General features: G+C 46.1%; 1 protein-coding gene across 1 annotated transcript in view; it reads left to right on the top strand.

The window, feature by feature from the left end:
* Positions 1-20,458, top strand: part of PRRC2B (proline rich coiled-coil 2B) — a 69,911-nt gene that overhangs the window by 14,875 nt on the left and 34,578 nt on the right. The window contains exons 6-11 of the mRNA XM_017849905.1: positions 2,102-2,343; positions 2,781-2,902; positions 3,361-3,503; positions 11,301-11,391; positions 15,683-15,875; positions 19,102-19,420. Of these exons, the coding sequence (XP_017705394.1) occupies positions 2,102-2,343; positions 2,781-2,902; positions 3,361-3,503; positions 11,301-11,391; positions 15,683-15,875; positions 19,102-19,420 (1,110 nt within the window). The remainder of the gene's footprint in view (positions 1-2,101; positions 2,344-2,780; positions 2,903-3,360; positions 3,504-11,300; positions 11,392-15,682; positions 15,876-19,101; positions 19,421-20,458) is intronic.

The following is a 20,458-nucleotide window of genomic DNA, read 5'->3' as shown; positions in this document are numbered from 1 at the left end:
CACTGGCCAGATCTCAGCTCACTGCAAGCTCCGCCTCCTGGGTTCACGCCATTCTCCTGCCTCAGCCTCCCAGGTAGCTGGTACTACAGGCGCCGCCACCTCGCCCGGTTTGTTTTTTGTATTTTTTAGTAGAGACGGGGTTTCACCGTGTTAGCCAGGATGGTCTCGATCTCCTGACCTCGTGATCCGCCCGCCTCGGCCTCCCAAAGTGCTGGGATTACAGGCTTGAGCCACCGCGCCTGGCCTGTGTAGCACTTCTTGCTGGAAATTCCTCCTTGGAAGCCGAGGGTGGCTGAAGGTTAAGGTGGTGTTTAGGAATGCGATTTTCCACGTGTTCTACTCAGGGATTTTGAAGTGGCTCATGTAGTCCAGGGGACTTGATCAGGTCTTGAAACATGAGGGCCTTTTGTTTGCTTGTCTTGAGGCCTCTCCCATTCAAGTCAGAAGTGATGTCCTGTAAGTCAGTGATCACTGTGCATGTGTCTTACTTAAACCAGCACTCACTGCCTTTCCAGTGGCCCACACAGGACTGGTTTATTTTGCTTCGTAGTTTTTTTTTTTTTTTTTTTTTTTTTTGAGATGGAGTTTCACTCTTGTTGTCCAGAGTGGAGTGCAATGGTACGATCTCGGCTCACCACAACCTCCGCCTCACGGGTTCAAATGATTCTCCTGCCTCAGCCTCCTGAGTAGCTGGGATTACAGGCATGCACCACCACGCCCGGCTAATTTTGTATTTTTAGTAGAGGCGGAGTTTCTCCATGTTGGTCAGGCTGGTCTTGAACTCCTGACCTCTGATGATCCGCCCCTCTCAGCCTCCCAAAGTGCTGGGATTACAGGCGTGAGTCACCATGCCCGGCCTTTTTATTTATTTACTTATTTTGAGACAGAGTCTTGCTCTGTCCCCCAGGCTGGAGTGCAGTGGTGCGATCTTGGCTCACTGCAACCTCTGCCTCCCAGGTTCAACCGATTCTCCTGCCTCCGTCTCCTGAGTAACTGGGACTACAGGCGCCCGCCACCATGCCTGACTAATTTTTTGTATTTTTAGTAGAGATGGGGTTTCACCGTGTTAGCCAGGATGGTCTCAATCTCCTGACCTTGTGATCCACCTGCCTCGGCCTCCCAAAGTGCTGGGATTACAGGCGTGAGCCTCCGCGCCTGGCCTGTTTGCTTCATTTTAGGGGACATGAATTATATCTTTCTGGGATTAATTAAGATGAGCTGCTTTGTGGGACTATAAAAATGCGGACGTAGAAGAAGCTTCTAAGCATCAGTTCCATCTCCTCCTTGGAGAAGACGAGGAAACATGGATGGGGTGACCTCGCCTTGCCCCAGTTCTCACAGCAAAGGGGTTGAAGAACTGGGGTCAGACACGTCCTGGGTCTCTTTCCCTTAAGGGTTGTGTAACTCAGAGACTGTTGTGCTTCAGCTTCTAACCAAAAGGTGACCGAAAACAGGGACCTGTTGTCTCATTTGATTTCTTGTTGGCCTCTAATAATTTCCACCCGATCTTACTACATTTGGCAATAGAAAGCATCATTTAAAAAAGACAGGTCGGCAGGTTTCCGCCTGTGGGCTACACAAGTGCCCCGCACCGCCGCTGGAAGGACAGCAGCTGCACTTTGCCTATCTTGTGGGCTGGGGGATCTTTATTAAAAGGTGCCACTGCTAATCAAAGCCTGAAACCACCGCGCCTGGAACTCGCTCCTGTTTTAATGTGTAGTCCAGTGCTGACCCTAAGTGGGCTGGTCAGCGTTCGTTGAAGGAATGACCCAAGGCTGTTTTCATCAGGGCCGTCTTCCTATCTCTGGGTGGAAGACTAGGGGGAAGGGTGGTGATTGTTACTCACTGATGAAGCCTTCTCTCTGAGTAGATCTCATTTTATATTTCACAGTCAGACTTCCCTCAGCAAGTTCATCCCCATTGGCCAAGGGTCTGCCCCAACCTTCCCTGACAGATTTTAACAGTTCTTCACTTTTGGTGTTTTTTGTTTTTCATTTCATTTTTTTGTTGAAGGAGGGGGTCCCTTGACCTTCAGAACCTCATACGATCCCTCCTTCCCCCTCCTCTTCCCTCTCCCCTTTTGCCCCCTTTCAATTTCCAGATGTGACAAGCTGGAGGGAGGGCGGTGGGCGACACATAATTTCTGCCACGTCTCTGAGCACCTCCCCAACTGAGCTGGGCAGCAGGAACTCGAGTACGGGAGATGGAGCCCCCTCCTCGGCATGTACCAGCGATTCTAAGGACCCCTCTCTCCGCCCGGCTCAGCCTGTCCGAAAAGGGGCTTCACAGTTCATGGGAAATGTATACCACCCACCTACATACCATGATATGCTTCCTGCTTTTGTAAGTCTTCAGAGTGTACTTTTTTCCCCCCATCAAGTTGGATTGTGTCCAGCAGATAGGTCAAGTGGTTGAATGTCCCCCTTGGGGTCTCCTCTTGGCCCTGTTACCCTACTTCTGAGGCTTCCACTCGTTTTGCATTTTCTCTCCCTGCTTTTTAAATCTTCAGGGCCTCTGGCTTCTTTCCCTGGTGATGTGGATATCATTTTAGTCTTTGGTTCTTTAGAAACAGGAGAGGCAGGTTTTCCCTGACATAGGTCCCCAGGTCTACTTACAGCAGGAATGAAATGGGGGAGATGGCGGTAGGATTAATTAGGAAACCCCAAGACTTTCCTGTTTCTTTTTCCCATTTTCCACTTTACAAAACACATTCTGATTTAAGTGGAGATTGCAATTTGGGCCATTACCAGCAAATCCTGTTCATCGATGTTATGTTTCAGATGTGTTCGCCAAAGTCATCAGAAAACCAGGGTACAGTGGAACGAGGCTCTTTTCCCCTTCCTCAGCTCCGCCTTGAACCTCGAGTTCCTTTTAGACAGTTCCAGATGAATGACCAAGACGGGTGAGTCCATTGCGTTACAGTCACGTGTGTAGAGATGAGTCCGGTGGTGATTCTGGTCAGGATGAGGGCATGATGAACAGAAGTGCTGTGTCTCCTGGAGACCACAGAGAACTTTACCAGCTCAGCGTGGCAGGGTGTGTGGGGTGGTGGCTGGAATTCAGAGCTGATTGAGAGATTGAGTCATGATTTCAGGTGCCTGGTAGAGTTGAAGTTCTGGCACGTGCATGTGGCTGCTGCCCTAGGCCTTAGCGACCAGCATGTAAAACTGCAGGACAAAGCAGAACTTCTTTCTGGGATGTACTTGTTTGCTCATTATATATTTCTTTTAAAGGAACTGATAGAAATATTAAACATGAACCTTTGCAGTGTGGAACTTATTTTTGGAAAGGTATTTGATTTTGCTTCCGTCTGTAGACTGAACATGATTCCATCATCTTTACTTTTCTCTCTTTTATCAGAAAAGAAAACAGGCTGGGAGTGTCTCGCCCACTCCGCCCGCTAAGGCAGCTGGTGGAGCGGGCACCACGGCCCACCATTATCAACGCAGAAAACCTGAAGGGCCTTGACGATCTGGACGCCGATGCCGATGATGGCTGGGCAGGTGGGCAGAGAAGCACGGATGGTTTAGACGGGCAGGACCAAAATACATCTGTGCTTACCAGGGATGGAAACCCCGTGGCGCCACCGTGTGTTTTCCCTTGGCAAGATAGGGACTAAGAGCAGGACAGGGAAGCAGCCCCGATGCCCTCCTTCCTCATTTACTCCCCGACTAGCGGTTCCTTCCTGGCCAAGCCATTAGCTTCTTTTGGTTTTTAGTCTTGACCTTACAGTTTTGTTGTTAACTTTTAAAAAATTATTAATGATACAAAATTTAAACAAAAAAGAAAATAATAACTCCCAACCACTGATCACTCAGGTTCAATGAGTACCAATGTTCTGCCATTCAGTTTTGTTTAATATTTTCCAAGAGACAGGGTTTCAGCTACTCTGGGCATACTACCTATTGGTTAACCCTGCTTTGCAAGGAGCAGTAAAAAAAATAAAAAGGAAGGCTGGGCACGGTGGCTCACACCTGTAATCCCTTTGGGAGGCCGAGGTGGGCAGATCACGAGGTCAGGAGATCGAGACCATCCTGTCTAACATGGTGAAATCCTGTCTCTACGAAAAATACAAAAATCAGCCAGGTGTGGTGGCGCACACCTGTAATCCCAGCTACTCAGGAGGCTGAGGAAGGAGAATCACTTGAACCCAGGAAGCAGAGGTTGCAGTGAGCTGAGATCGTGCCACTGCACTCCAGCCTAGGTGACAGAGCGAGACACCGTCTCAAAAAGGAAAAAAAAAACGGATAGAGAAAGGGTCTGGCTGTGTTTCCCATTCTGGAGTGGAGTGACTGTTCGCAGAGTCCATCATGGTGAACTGCAGCCTCAAACTCTTCCTCCTGCCTCAGCCTCTGGAGTAGCTGGAACTACACGTGGGTGCCACAAACCTGGCTTGTTCTGCCACTCTTACTCCTTTATCCCTACCCACTCCCTATCCCCCAACCTGATTATTTTCTTTCATAATTCTTTTTATTTATTTTCAGGTAGATTTTAATTACAGTGAAAGGCACTCATGTCACATTTTACCTGTACAGTTTTACAAATGGATACGTGTATATCATACACATCCATATCCAGAGAGAAAGAGAGAACATTTCCCTCACCACCCCAGGCTTCCTCATTGCCTCTCCAGAGTTCTGCCCTGCGACTGCTCACCGGCCTGCTGCTCTTCTGATTCACTTTACCCTAGATTAGTTTTGCCTAGTTATCAGACTTCAGATGAGTGGAGTCATACAGTTTTTACTCTTGTATGGTTTTCATATTCATCAGTGTTGTTTATATGTCAGTTGCTTTTAGTTGCTGAGATATGTCCTAATTCATCAATATACTGTGATTTGTTTATTCATTCAAAAGCCCCACTCTACACCGTACTTCTGTTTCTCTTGGGTAAATATCTAGAATTGTTGGGTCAATGGGTAGGCATAGGATTAAGTGTTTAAGACCTGTCCAAACCTTTTCTCCTGGTGGTTATGCCATTTTACATTCCCAACAGCAGTGTGTGAGAATTTGGTAGGTCTGGAGCTTACATTTTGGTGTTCATCTTTTTTTTTTTTTTTTTTTTTTTAAAAGAGACAGAGTCTCACTTTGTTTCCTAGGTTGCAGTGCAGTGGTGTGATCAAAGCTCACTGCAGCCTTGAACATGTTTGTCTTTTTAATTTTAGCCATTCTAGTGGGTGTTTAGTGGTGTCTCATTGTGCTTTTAATTTGCGTGTTGCTGATGACTAATGATGATAAACACACTTTTAGGTGCTGTTTGACAACTGATATATTGTCCTTCGTTTGGTGTCTGAATTTTAAAAAATTGAGTGGTAGGATACCAGCCCTGGATACAGACCCTTTGCAACTTTTATTTTGCAAATATATTTACATATCGCATTCTTTGTCTTAATTTTTTTAAACACTGTTTTGATGAGCAGAAGTTTGAATTTTGAAGTTTAATTTATAAATTTGGGTTTTTTGTGGTTATTATTTTTGTGTCCTGTTTAAAAAAATGTTTGCGGCCGGGCGCGGTAGCTCAAGCCTGTAATCCCAGCACTTTGGGAGGCCGAGACGGGTGGATCACGAGGTCAGGAGATCGAGACCATCCTGGCTAACATGGTGAAACCCCGTCTCTACTAAAAAAAATACAAAAAACTAGCCGGGCGAGGTGCCGGGCGCCTGTAGTCCCAGCTACTCCGGAGGCTGAGGCAGGAGAATGGCGTAAACCCAGGAGGCGGAGCTTGCAGTGAGCTGAACTCCGGCCCCTGCCCTCCAGCCTGGGCGGCAGAGCAAGACTCCGTCTCAAAAAAAAAAAAAAAAAAAGTTTGCTTTCCCTTGGTGGTAAAGATATTCCTAGATGTTTTATAGTTTTAACTATTAATTTTAGGTCTTTGATCCACATTGGATTAATTTTTGTATATGGTATAAGATAGGAGTCAAGGTTTGTTTTTTCCCATATGGCCAGTTCTCCACAACATTTGTTGATAAGACTTTCCCTATCGAATTGCTTCGGAACCTTTGCCAAAAATCAATTGACTATAAAAGCATTGGTCTATTTCTGGACACTGTTCCATTGATCTATTTGTTCCTCATGCCAATACCACACTGTGGGTTTATAGTAAACTTTAAATTTCAGTAGTGTAAGTTTTCCAACATTGTTCTTTTCCAAGATTGTTTGCTTCCGCATAAATTTAGAATCAACCTGTCAGTATTTACAAAGAGCCCGTGGGCATTTTGATTAGGATTATGTTGAATCTGTGATGAGATAAGTGACATCTTAATTTTTTGTTTGTCTTTTTTTCCGAGACAGAATCTTGCTCTGTCGCCCAGGCTGGAGTTCAATGGCACGATCTCGGCTCATTGCAACCTCCTCCTCTCAGGTTAAGTGATTCTTCTGCCTCAGCCTCCTGAGTGGCTGGAATGACAGGCGTGCACCACCATGCCCAGCTAATTTTTGTATTTTTAGTAGAGACGGGGTTTCACCACGTTGGCCAGGCTGGTCTCGAACTCCTGACCTTGTGATCTGCCTACCTCAGCATCCCAAAGTGCTGGGATTACAGACATGAGTCACTGCGCCTCGCCTGACATCTTAACTTTGAAACTTGGTGTTTTTTTTTTTGATATGGCTGGAGTGCAATGGCATTATCTCAGCTCACAGCAGCCTCTGCTTCCTGGGTTCAAGCGATTCTCATGTCTCAGTCTCCCAAGTAGCTGGGATTACAGATGTGGGCCACTTCGCCCAGCTAACTGTTAATATTTTTAGTAGAGATGAAGTTTCACCATGTTGGCCAGACTGGTCTCGAACTCCTGACCTCAGGTGATCGGCCTGCCTTGTGGCCTCCCAAAGTGTTGGGATTACAGGTATGAGCCACCATGCCCGACCCTTAATTTTGAATCTTTAGGTTCAGGAACCTGGTGTATCTCTTTTTTAGGGCTTTCATTTCTCTCAGCAGTGTCTTCAGAGTTTTCATGTAGAGGTCCTGAATGTTCTATTGTTAAATTTATTCTAAGGCATTTTATGGTTTTTTGATGCTATTATAAATGGCATTGATTTCTAAGAACGATTTTATTTTTCAAGGGTTTGCTGTTGTTATATAGAAAATATAGCTGAGGCCGGGCGCGGTGGCTCACGCCTGTAATCCCAGCACTTTGGGAGGCTGAGGTGGGTGGATCACAAGATCAGGAGATGGAGACCATCCTGGCTAACATGGTGAAACCCTGTCTCTACTAAAAATACAAAAAATTAGCCAGGTGTGGTGGCACGTGCCGGTAGTCCCAGCTACTTGGGAGGCTGAGGCAGGATAATTGCTTGAACCGGGAGGCAGAGGTTGCAGTGAGCCAAGATTGTGCCACTGCATTCCAGCCTAGGTGATAGAGCAAGACTTAGTCTCAAAAAAAAAAAGAAAAAGAAAACAGAGTTGATTTTTGTTTTTTTTTGAGAGTGGAGTCTCGCTGTGTCGCCCAGGCTGGAGTGCAGTGGCGCGATCTCGGCTCACTACAAGCTCCGCCTCCTGGGTTCCCGCCATTCTCCCGCCTCAGCCTCCGAGTAGCTGGGACTACAGGCGCCCGCCACCGTGCCTGGCTAGTTTTTTGTATTTTAGTAGAGACGGGGTTTCACTGTGTTAGCCAGGAGGGTCTCGATCTCCTGACCTCGTGATCCACCCGCCTCGGCCTTCCAAAGTGCTGGGATTACAGGCTTGAGCCACCGCGCCCAGCCTGATTTTTGTTTTTTTTGTATTCACTGGTACCAGACACTTTGTTGAGTAAGTTAGTTTTACTAGTTTTTGTTGATTTCTTAGAGTTTTCTACATAGACCCTTATGGAGTTCGTAAATAAGGAGTTGTCTTTTTCAGATTATGTGCCTTTTATTTATTTATTTGTATTTGCCTTATTGCACTGTGATATACTTCTAGTACAATGTTAACCTCAGGTTCTTTCTGATCTTAGAACGAAAATGTTTCGTGTGTCGACATGAAGTGTTAGCTGTGGGTTTTTCAGAGATGCTGTTTTTCAGGTTGAGGATGTGTTGCCTTCTGAGTCTAGTTTGCGGAGCCTTTGGGTTTTTTGTTTTTTTGAATTATGGGTATTGCATTGTGTTCACTGCTTTTCTACATCCGTGATCATATTATTTTTCTCCTTTATTTTGATAATAGATTGCATTGATTTTTTTTTTTAATGCTAAACCAACCTTGCATTCTTAGAATAAACCCTCCCTTTTTGTATGCCTAGGCCCAGTTTGTTAATATGTTATTAAAGTTCTGTCATGAGGGATATTAGTCTGTAATTTTCTATTCTTTTAATGTCTTTGTCAGGTTTTGGTATCAAGTTATGCTGGGCTTATAAAATGAGTTGTGGAGTGTTCCTTCTCTACTTTCCTAAAAAATAAGATTGGTATTTTTGTAAGATTGGTATTACGTATTTTCTTTTTCTTTTTTTTTTGTTTTTTGAGACAGGGTCTCTCACTTTGTCACCCAGACTGAGTGCACTGCTGCAATAATGGCTCAACGCAGCCTCAGACTCCTGTGCTCAAGTGATCTTCCTGCCTCACCTTCTGAGTGGCTAGGATTACAGATGTGGGCCAGTGTGCCTGGCCAGTATTACTTTACCAGTGAAACAGTTTTGCCCCTGGAACTTTCTTTCTTTTTTTTTTTTTTTTTTTTTTTAAATGGAGTCTCGCTCTGTCGCCCGGGCTGGAGTGCAGTGGCCAGATCTCAGCTCACTGCAAGCTCCACCTCCCGGGTTTACGCCATTCTCCTGCCTCAGCCTCCCGAGTAGCTGGGACTACAGGCGCCCGCCACCTCGCCCGGCTAGTTTTTTTTAGTAGAGACGGGGTTTCACCGTGTTAGCCAGGATGGTCTCGATCTCCCGACCTTGTGATCTGCCCGTCTCGGCCTCCCAAAGTGCTGGGATTACAGGCTTGAGCCACCGCGCCCGGCCTGTAGTGATATCTTTTAATTCCTGATAATTTATATATTTCTTTTTCTTCATTTCTGCCAAGGAATTGAATTAAGTTTTATTAATCTTTACGAAGCAGCAGCTTTTGGCTTTGTTCATTTTCTCCATTGTTGGACTTGTTTTCTGTATCTATTTTAAATGATTTTTTAAATCATTGAGGCAATTTTTTATTATTGGGGCATTTCTAGATTGCTAATTTAGATGTCTTATAGCCAGAGAGCACATTCTGTATGATTTCAGTTGTTTTCAAGTTAGTAAGACTTGTTTTATGACTAAGATATGATCTGTCTTGGAGAATATTTCAGGTGCACTTTGAAAAGTATATATTCTACAGTTGTTGTTGGGCGTCATGTTTTGTATGTTCCAACTTAGTCAAGGTGGTTGATGGTGGCATTCAGATCTTACTGTATATTTACTGATATTTTTGTCTGCTTCTGTCAGTTAAGGAAAGTGAGATGTTAAACTCTAATTATGCATTTATCTCTTTCTCCCTTTTATACTGTTGGTTTCTGCTTCATTTATTTTGAAGCTGCTTACACACATTTATAGTTTCCATGCCTTTCTGGTGTGTTTCCACATTTCCCTCCTTATCTCTAGTAGTCTATTATCTTGCAGTCTCTTTTGTCCTGTGTTCATACCATCGCTCTGACTTATTGTTTCCAGGGAATATCTTTTTCCGTTCTTTTCCTTTAAACTCCTTTGTGTTTGTATTTAAAGCGATTATTTAGTAGACAGCACATAATTGCAACTTGCTTTTTCAGTTCCTAACTCTGCCTTTTAATTAGATTGAGTTTTTGTTGTTACCTTTTAAAATTTTTTTATTTTAACTTAATTTATTTTTTCTAGAGATGGGGTCTTGCTCTGTTGCCCAGACTGGTCTTAAACTCCTGGGCTCAAGCAATCCTCCCACCTTAGTCTCCTGTGTAGCCAGGACTGCAGGCATACATCATAGTGCTCAGTTAGCCTTGTGTTTGAGGCAGGATCTTGCTGTGTCGCCCAAGCTGGAGTGCACTGACACAGTCACAGCTCACTGCAACCTCAACTTCCTGGGCTTAGGTGATTCTCTCACCTCAGCCTCCAGAGTAGCTGGGACTACAGGTGTGCGCCCCTGTGGCTGGCTAATTTTCCGTATTTTTAGTAGAGATACGATTTCGCCATGTTGCCCAGGCTGGTCTCAAATTCGGGCCTCAAGTGATTTTCCTGCCTCGACCTCCCAAAGCGCTGGGATTACAGATGTGAGCCACTGTGAATTATATGATTATATGATTCACATAATTTTAATATAATTATATGATTGACATGATTGTCATATAACATAAAATTTACCTTTTAAAGTCTATGATTTATTGGTTTTTAGTATATTCACAAGGTTGTACAACTACCGTGACTCTTCAATTTCAGAATATTTCCATCACTCAAAAAAGAAACCCAATACCTGTTGGCAGGCACTCTCTGCCACCTCCTAATCCTGTGGCAAAAATAAATCTACTTTTATGGATTTGCACATTCTGGACATTTCCTATCAGTGGAATCAATATGTGGCCTTTCTGGTTTGGCTTCTTTCACTTAGTATAATGTTTTCACAGTTAATTGTGTTATAGCATGTGTTTGTATTCATTCTTTTTTATGACCAAATAATACTCCATTGTGTGGACCTACCACACTCTGTTCACACAGTCCTCAGTGATGGATGCTTTCTGCCATCTCAGCCACTTGGGCTGATCAGTGCCTAGGGCAAGTAGTAACTCACAAATCTCCCAAGTCAAGCTTCTGTATTATAAGCACAACTACTTGGTTTCTGCCTACTTTGTTCACCCTCTTGGACCTTGAAATAGATTTTAAAGATTTATTGTTCAGATTTAAGAATTGTTACCTGTGGGATGGTTAGTCTAACCAAGCTGCCCTGCTCTTACCAGAAGCCAAAACTGCCCTTCAGTCACAGGGGGAGGCAGCCAGGTGATTGACTCAGCTCCTCTGCTGGGATGGCCAAAGGAAGCTCTCCGATGGTGCCTGGGCACCACTGACCTTTTCTTTTTCTTTTTTATTTTTTTGATACGGAGTCTCACTCTGTCACCCAGGCCGGAGTGCAATGGCACGATCTCGGCTCACTGCAACCTCTGCCTCCTGCCTCAGCCTCCTGAGTAGCTAGGATTACAGGCATGTGCCACCACACCCAGCTAATTTTTGTATTTTTAGTAGAGGTGGGGTTTCACCACGTTGGTCAGGCTGGTCTCAAACTCCTGACCTTATGAGCCGCCCACCTCAGCCTCCCAAAGTACTGAGATTACAGGCATGAGCCACCGCGCCCGGCCACCACTGACCTTTTCATTCTTTCTCATTCTTCCTGGGCCCTTCTGCTGTTGTAGGCCTCCATGAAGAAGTGGACTACTCTGAGAAACTGAAGTTCAGCGATGATGAAGAGGAGGAAGAAGTTGTGAAGGACGGCAGGCCAAAGTGGTAAGGACCCGTCCCTGCCCCATCAGCGTGAGTGCATCCCTGCTTGGTGCTCCTGTGTGCCGAGAGCACTTCCCAGTTTCCATAGCAACCTGGGTGGGCAGACAGATGCTGTTTCCAGTTTCTTCTGGGGGTGACAGCTGCTGATGATGGCTGTGAAGGAGGGGAGCCACGGTTTGCCCTCAGGTGTGACTGTGTCCTGTGCATAGTCGGCCTTTCCACCACCACATCAGTGTGTCCCCAAGTGTGTTACGCAGACCACGTCTTCATGGATTGCTTGTGGCTGTTGTGCCCAAAAAGGCTTCTGTGGCCAAGAAAGTCTGGGAAACCTCCCTGGGTTAAACTTTTTTTTTTTTGAGACAGGCTCTCACTCTCGCCCGGGCTGGAGTGCGGTGGCGTGATGTGATGTTGGCTCACTACAACCTCCATCTCCTGGGCTCAGTGATTCTCCCACCTCAGCCTTCTGAATAGCTAGGACCACAGATGCACGCCACCATACCCAGCTGATCTTTGTATTTCTGCTAGAGATGGGGTTTTGCCATGTTACCCAGGTTTGGTCTCAAACTCCTGGGCTCAAGCAATCCCCTGTGCCCGGCCTCAACTTCTTTCTTTACTCCACATTCCTCAGAGGCTTGAACATGATAAAGTACACTGGGGGCTGGGCACGGTGGCTCATGCCTGTAATCGCAGCACTTTGGAAGGCTGAGGCAGGTGGATCTCTTGAGGTCAGGGGTTTGAGACCAGCCTGCCCAAGATGGTGAAACCCTGTCTCTACTAAAAGTACAAAAATTAACCAGGTGTGGTGGCATGTGCCTGTAATCCCAGCTACTCAGGTGGCTGAGGCAGGAGAATTACTTGAACCCAGGAGGCAGAGGTTGCAGTGAGCGAAGATTGCGCCACTGTACTCCAGCCTGGGTGACAGAGCAAAACTCTCTCTCAAAAAAAAGAAAAAAATTATGTACATCGGGGAAGTGAAGAAGCAGAATGTATGCCAGCTTTCCTGAATTTATTTGAGCATGTTAATTTTGTCTCTTTTTTTTTTTGATCATTTCCTCAGGCTAGTTTAGTTTTACTTAATTTCCTTTAGAAAATACTGCATTGTACTGTCATCCCTCCAGTTTTTATAATGTTAGTAGCATTTGCTAGTAGTTTTAAAATAATACCCCACAATGGCCGGGCATGGTGGCTCACGCCTGTAATCCCAGCACTTTGGGAGGCCAAGGCGGGTGGATCACGAGGTCAGGAGATTGAGACCATCCTGGCTAACATAGTGAAACCCTGTCTCCACTAAAATTACAAAAAACTACCCGGGTGTGGTGGCAGACGCCTGTAGTCTCAGCTACTTGGGAGGCCGAGGCAGGAGAATGGCGTGAACCCGGGAGGTGGAGCTTGCAGTGAGCTGAGATCACACCCCTGTACTCCAGCCTGGGCAACAGAGTGAGACTCTGTCTCAAAAACAAAACAAAACAAAAAAATAACCCACAATTAGCCAGGCATGGTGTACACCTGTAGTCCCAGCTACTCAGGAGGCTGAGGTGGGAGGACTACTGGAGTCCAGAAGGTCGAGGCTGCAGTGAGCCATGATTACACCACTGCACTCCAGCCTGGGTGACACAGCAAGGCCCTGTCCCAAAAAATTAGTAACAATCGTACATATGGTTGTTATAATTTGTATTTTTTGAGTACTAGCAAGTAAGAATTTTTCCTTTGTATAATGCCTGTTTCCTTCACATTTATCAGTGCTTTCCTTTAAAATGTGTTTTATATTGTTTAGATGTTAATGCTTTGCTGTTGTCTTGCAGATATTTTTCTCTTTGTTTTCTTGTCAATAACTGAATATTTGTTTAGTCAAATCTGTGAGTCATCTTTTTCTTTGTTATTTCATCCTTTACTTAAAAGCTCCTAAAATAAGTTCCCATCTTATAGAAGGAGTTGGTAATAATCTTTGCTACTCTTTTTCTGATGACACACAAAAAATGAAATGCTGTAATGTCCTTTCATGCTGTTTGATTTCAGCTGAAGCTTTGGATGCAGTCGGGACGTACCTATGGGGTCAGTTCCTGGAACACTAAGCTCAGAAGGAGCTGTGATCAGGAATTTAAATCAAAGGCAAAGACATAAACTCTTAGAGCCTGATTAGAGCAGTAGGATACTCTGTTCCTTGTCTCTTTGAGGTGATGGGAACCAAATATTCCCCTGAAGGAATTGGACATTGGTTTTGGAAGCAGTTTTGCCCCTGGCTTTGACCAAGGGCACTTCAAAATCAGAGTGCCCGAATGACCTCCTCCTGAAACCTGCTCTTTTTCTCGTGTTCCCTGAGCTGGTTGGTGACCTGGTAGAGACTTAGTGCAAGCGTCCATGTCTTATTTGGCATCTTTATTTCCTCATACACAATTGGCTCCCAAAACTTGCCCTGACTCTGTCTCCTCTTTTCATTTTCTCTGGGGCCACTGGGACCTCCTCCTTTTCCAGACCATTCATGGGTCCACCAGTTCATCTCCATCCTTGCAGCCTGTCCTCTGTGGCCCATCCATCACACCCTGTCCATAGTCATCTTCTAAAAACACAGGTCTTCTAGACAGGTCAGCAGCTTTACTGTGGTCTCCATTTCTCACAAAGTCAAGTCAGAATCACCGTTGTCCCCTCTGTAATCTCCTAAGCCGTGTTATATGCTTTGTCTTCCCTCCCTCCCCATGTACATGTGTGTGGGTAGACATACAGGCCCACACATATGCCATCCCTGATTCCTGCTTTTCTGTGATCTGCGGTATTATCGGGCCCTTGTCAGTGCTTTGCCCCAGTCCCCTTGCTTCCACTGTGAGGCGTCCAGATGAGCATGGCACCCATCTCCCTTCTTGTCCAGCTGCCCCTGCAGCTCTGTTTGGAATGCCTCTTCCTTTTCCGTGCTGTGTGGGCTCTGCTTGTCTCCTCTTGCTCTTTTTATTGTGACACTGTTTATTATCATCTTATGTTCTTTTGAGGGGCATTTATTGAGCAGCTGGCTTGTGCAGAATATAGGGAGGGAGCTGTACCAAAAGGAGACTGACACGGACCTGGGAGTCCTGATTCAAATCTGTGAGCTCCTCCCTGTGAGGGGTTGCCCCCTTAACTTTGATGAGACTCAGCTACTGACTTTTTAAAGCAAGGGTGTCCAATCTTTTGGCTTCGCTGGGCCACACTGGAAGTGTGTGTCTTGGGCCACACATAAAATACACTAACACTAACAATAGCTGATAAGCTAAAAAGAAAAAGTCACGAAAAAATACCTCATAATGTATTATATATTATTATTATTATTATTATTACTTTTTTTCTCTTCTTTTTTTTTTTTTGAACAGAGAGTCTTCCTCTGTCGCTAGCCTGGAGTGCAGTGCTGGGAATCTCAGCTCACTGAAAGCCTGCCTCCCAGTTTTACGCCATTCTCCCTGCCATCAGCTCCGAGTAGCTGCCAGGCCCGGACTACAGGCCCGCCACCGCTCGCACGGCTAGTTTTTTTTTTTTTTTTGTTTTTGTATTTTAGTAGAGACAGGGTTTCACGGTGTAGCCAGGAGTGGTTCGATCCCTGACCCGTGATAGTCCGTCTCAGCCTCCCAAAGTGCTGGGATTACAGACTTGAACCACTGCGCCCAGCCAATGTGTTTTTATTATTTTCTCTCTGGGTTGGGATCTTGCTCTGTTGCCCAGGCTGGAGTGTAGTGCCGCGATTTTGGCTCGCTGCAACCTTCACCTCTGGGGTTCAAGCACTTCTCCCACCTCAGCCTCGAGTAGCTGGAATTACAGGTGCCTGCTACCACACCTGGCTAATTGTTGTATTTTTAGTAGAGACTTGGTTTCACCATGTTGGCCTGCCTGGCTTGAAACTCCTGACCTCAAGTGATCGGCCTGCCTCAGCCTCCCAAAGTGCTAGGATTACAGGCGTGAGCCACTGCGCCTAGGCCCTCTTGTAATGTTTTAAGAAAGTTTACGAATTTGTGGTGCACTGTATCCAAAGCCCAGGGCCGTCCTGGGCCACATGTGGTTGGACAAGCTTGCTTTAAAGTGAGGGTCATGAGGACTTTTTTTGCATCAGTGAAAATAGTGTGACACATCCTACCTGGGGCTCTGTTTATGAGAGTGACTTGATAAATGGTGGTGCTGAATTGTGGAATTCACATGGAAGTGGTGGGAGTGGTGGTCCATTCTAATGAAGGAAATGATATGGACAACTGACTGGAATTCCCAAGGCCTCTGACCAGTGACATCAGACATGCTTGGCCTGACTGCAAAAATTAACATTAAATGTGGTTTGTTCTAGGAACAGTTGGGACCCTAGGAGGCAGCGGCAGTTGTCAATGAGCTCTGCAGACAGTGCGGACGCTAAGCGGACTCAAGAGGAAGGGAAGGACTGGGCTGAAGCAGTGGGTGCATCCCGTGTCGTCCGAAAGGCGCCAGACCCTCAGCCACCGTCCAGGAAGCTTCATGGCTGGACACCAGGCCCTGACTACCAGGTACCAAGGGCCCTTGGCTGTCCTATGTATTTGTACTTCATTGAGTTCAGTGGCTGGGTTTCTGGAAAGTCCTAAGTGGGCATTTCTTTTTCATTTTTATATTTCTTCTTTTTTTTAAAGTATTTTTTTCGTAGAGACAGGGTCTCACTGTGTTGCCCAGGCTAGTCTAAAACTCCAGTTCAAGTGATGCCAAAGTGCTAGGATTATAGGTGTGAGCCACCATGCCCTGCTATTTTTACTTTTTTTGAGAAAAGGCCTTGTTCTATCCTTCACCTCCCACCCTCAAGTGATCCTCCCACCTCAGCCTCTTGAGTAGCTGGGACTACCAGTGTGCTGCCACATCTGGCTCATTTCATTCATTTTTTTTGTAGAGACGAGGTCTTACTGTGTTGCCCAGGCTGGTCTGGTGCTCCTGGGCTTAAGGGATCCTCTTATCTCAGCCTCCCAGTGTGCTGAGATTATAGGCATGAGCCACTGCGTTTGTCCTCTCATTTTAATTAAAATAAAAAATAAACAGCCGGGCATGGTGGCTCACACACTTTGCAAGGCTGAGGCAGAGGGATCGCTTGAGAGACCAGGAGTTCAAGACCATTCTGGCCAAGATAGCAAAACCCTATCTCCAAAAAAAGTACTAGGATTACAAGCGTGAGCCAATGCACCCGGCCTCTTCTGACCAAATTTTTTTAAAAATGGTCTGAATTTGCCCAGCCGCGGTGGGTCACACCTGTAATCCCAGCACTTTGGGAGCCCAAGGCAGGCGGATCACGAGGTCAGAAGTTCTAGACCAGCCTGACAAACATGGTGAAACCCCATCTCTACTAAAAATACAAAAATTAGCCGGGTGTGGTGCGGCGCGCCTGTATTCCCAGCTGCTCAGCAGGCTGAGGCAGGAGAAACACTTGAATCCAGGAAGCAGAGGTTGCAGTGAGCCAAGATTGCGCCACTGCACTCCAGCCTGGGCGACAGAGCGAGACTCTTTTTTAAAAAAAAAAAAAAAAAAGGCCAGGCACGGTGGCTCACGCCTGTAATCCCAGAACTTTGGGAGGCCGAGACGGGCGGATCACGAGGTCAGGAGATGGAGACCATCCTGGTTAATACGGTGAAACCCCGTCTCTACTAAAAATAAAAAAAACTAGCCAGGCATAGTGGCGGGCACCTGTAGTCCTAGCTATTCAGGAGGCTGAGGCAGGAGAATGGTGTGAACCCGGGAGGCAGAGCTTGCAGTGAGCCGAGATGGCGCCACCGCACTCCAACCTGGGCGACTGAGCAAGACTGTATCTCAAAAAAGAAAAAAACAAAAATAGGTCTCAGTTAAAATTACTTTGCAGAACATTTAGTCTATAAAATGATCACTAATTTCAGGGCTGTTTAGGAAGGCACGTCAAAGATCTTGACGGTGTACGTGTGCCCTCTGAGTCTATTATTTCCTTTCCAGGAAATTATCTGAAGGAAGTAATCAGGGCTAGGTGTGAAGGCTATGTGCAGTGGTGTATTGAATCCCATGGGATAAAGGCAGATAGGCAGATTTTGGTATGAGCCATGAACTGATCAATACACAGCCATTAGAAAGGTATGGATGCTCATGTTCGATGGCAAAGTGAAAGGAAACTGCATGCTTTGGCTCCGATGATACTATATAAAATGTACCTTCATGCTTCTAAATTGGAAATTTATAATTTATGATTACAGTACTTATCTCTGGCTTATGAGAAGTTAATTTTTAGGAATCTCCTTGACTACAGTAAATTTGTTGTATATTTCTTTTACTGAAGTATAACTCACCTACAAGAAAAGGCCTAGATCCTGTTTCTTTGGTTTGATTTTTGACAGCTGTATACATTTATGTTAACTAGCATTCAAAACAGAAAGTCCTATCTTTTTCTGATAGTCAGATCTCATTAGAATTTCAGTGGCCGGAGCTCAGGTGACAGCTGTCCATCATTTGTGCCGTTGCCAGGTCTGCGTGCTGCTTGACCCCTGCAGACCAGTGCGAAAGGGCCCCAGTGTCGAGCTTTTTACTCTGCGTCTTTGGCACTCTTGTTGTCTAGTAACTGGCAACCGGCAAGAAACTCAGAAATGGACAAATATCCAAAAGAGATTTTTTTAGGCATGCCTTTTTTTTTTTTTTTTTTGATGGAGTCTAGCCCTATCCCCTGGCTGGAGTGCAGTGGTGTGATCTCGTCTTATTGCAGCCTCCTGGGCTCAAGTGATCCTTCCCGCCTCAGCCCAGTAGCTGGGACCATAAGCATGTGCCCATGCCAAACGAATTTTCCTAATTTTTTTTGGGGGGGGGATATATATGGGGTCTCACCATATTGCCCAGGCTGGTCTTGAGCTCCTAGGCTCATGCAGTCCCCCACGTCGGCCCCCCAAAGTGTAGGAATTACGGGCATGAGCTACCACACCTGGCTAGACATGCTTTTTTTTTTTGAGAGATGGAGTCTCGCTCTGTTGCCCAGGCTGGAGTGCAGTGGCATGATCTCAGCTAACTGCAACTTCTACTTCCCAGGTTCAAGCCATTCTCCTGCCTCAGTTTCCCAAGTAGCTGGGACTGCAGGTGCACGCCACCATGCCTAGCTAATTTTTGTATTTTTAGTAGGGATGGTGTTTCATCATGGTGGCCAGAATGGTCTCGAACTCCTGACCTCAGGTGATCCACCCGCCTTGGCCTCCCAAAGTGCTGGGATTATAGGCATGAGCCACTGTGCCCTGGTGACATGCTTCAATGTCTGACAGCTTTATGACTGACAGTGAATTTCATTTTGCCAGGGCTCTTTCTACCCAGGGATTTATGTATTTTTGTGCGGGCAGGAGTAGCAGTTTTGTGACCCAGGAATGATCAGTGTGTGGCTTCCTGTTCTGGTTTTTAGCCATGGAGGCCCTTAGCTTGCATGCCCATCAGCAGTGGTGAGAGTGTTTCCCGTGTGGGTCGCATATTGCTTTGCAAACGTGGTTTTCACCTTCACGATCCTAAGAGCTTCCTTTGTTGTCCCCATTTTAAAAACAAGGAAGTGAGGTGTGGAGAGTTGGCACTTGGCCTAAACCACATTCTACATACAGCAGAGGCCAGAGCAGGATTCAAACCCAGCTCTGTCTGCCGCACGCCTGTGCTGCCCCTTGAAGGTGCTTGAGGATCTTGGGAGGAGAACTGATCCCAAAGTGGGAATGGTCCCTGTATCCCGGGTCCACGACCCACCGCCTTATCTCGGAGACGTTCTTTTGGCAGAAGTCCTCAGTGGGCAGCATGTTCCGGCAACAGTCCATTGAGGACAAGGAGGACAAGCCCTCACCGAGGCAGAAGTTCATTCAGTCAGAGATGTCTGAGGCGGTGGAGCGAGCCCGAAAGCGCCGGGAAGAAGAGGAGCGCCGAGCCCGGGAAGAGAGGCTGGCCGCCTGTGCTGCCAAACTCAAGCAGCTGGACCAGAAGTGTAAGCAGCAGGCACGAAAGGCAGGTGAAGCCCGGAAGCAGGCCGAGAAGGAAGTGCCCCGGTCTCCAAGTGATGAGAAGGCATCTCCCCAGGAAAACGGCCCTGCTCTCCGCAAAGGTAAGAGCTGGGCCCTCTTCCCACCAACTGGAAACTCTGGCCTGTTGTCATTGGCTTGTTACTTGCAACTGCCTTCCTTCTTAGCTAGCAGAACCTATGGTTTACAACGAGATTGTATAGGGAAGCATTGGTTATTAAGAGCATAGGCCTGGGTCAAATGCCTGGGTTCTGATCCTGTTTGAACTTTTTTATAATTTCAACTTTTACTTTAGTGTCAGGGGGTACATTGTGTGGTGCTGAGGTTTGGGGTATGAATGATCCTGTCACCCAGATAGTGAGCATAGTACCCAATAGGTAGTTTTTCAGCCCTTTTTCCTTCTTCCTGTGAACTTGTTTAACTGGTGAGCACCTCACCTCTCTGAAGCCTGTTTCTTCATCTTCATACGTACCTGCCAGCACGCGGAGGGGTATACAGCATGCTCGTTTCTGGGACATTGAAACCATGCATCTACTCACTGATGATGCTCATCATTGTCACTATTATCATCACTATCCCTGCCCAACCAAAGACACACGTGCTCCAGGACTTTAATAAAACCACAGATCCTTTAACATGGAATAAAAATAAGCCCACCTGCTTGGTAGAATACAGTTTTTCCTGGTGTTCATTCTAAAAGGAATGGATCACATGGCCCTATTTTTTTTTTTTTTTTTTCTGAGGTGGAGTCTCTTTCTGTCACCCAGGCTGGAGTGGCGCGATCTCTGCTTACTGCAACCTCCGCCTGCCAGGTTCAAGCGATTCTCCCAGCTCAGCCTCCCGAGCTGCTGGGATTACAGGTGCTCGCCACCATGCCCAGCTAATTCTTGTATTTTTAGTAGAGACAGGGTTTCACCATGTTGGCCAGGCTGGTTTGGAGCTCCTGGCCTCAAGTGATCCATCTGGCTCGGCCTCCCAAAATGCTGAGATTACAGGCATGAGCCTGTAATAGGGCCAGGCAACATGGCCCTATTTAAGAGTGATAAGCAGTGCTCTGTAATGCAGACTGTCTCTTGTAGCAATTTTAAAGAATATAATCAGCTGTTTTCTTTGTAATTTTC

This window comes from Rhinopithecus bieti, unplaced genomic scaffold (genome assembly GCF_001698545.2).
Source record: "Rhinopithecus bieti isolate Rb0 unplaced genomic scaffold, ASM169854v2 scaffold_31823, whole genome shotgun sequence".
NCBI classification, from domain to species: domain Eukaryota; kingdom Metazoa; phylum Chordata; class Mammalia; order Primates; family Cercopithecidae; genus Rhinopithecus; species Rhinopithecus bieti.
The sequence above is the reverse complement of the archived record's forward strand: the minus strand, read 5'-3'. Positions and strand labels throughout refer to the sequence as shown.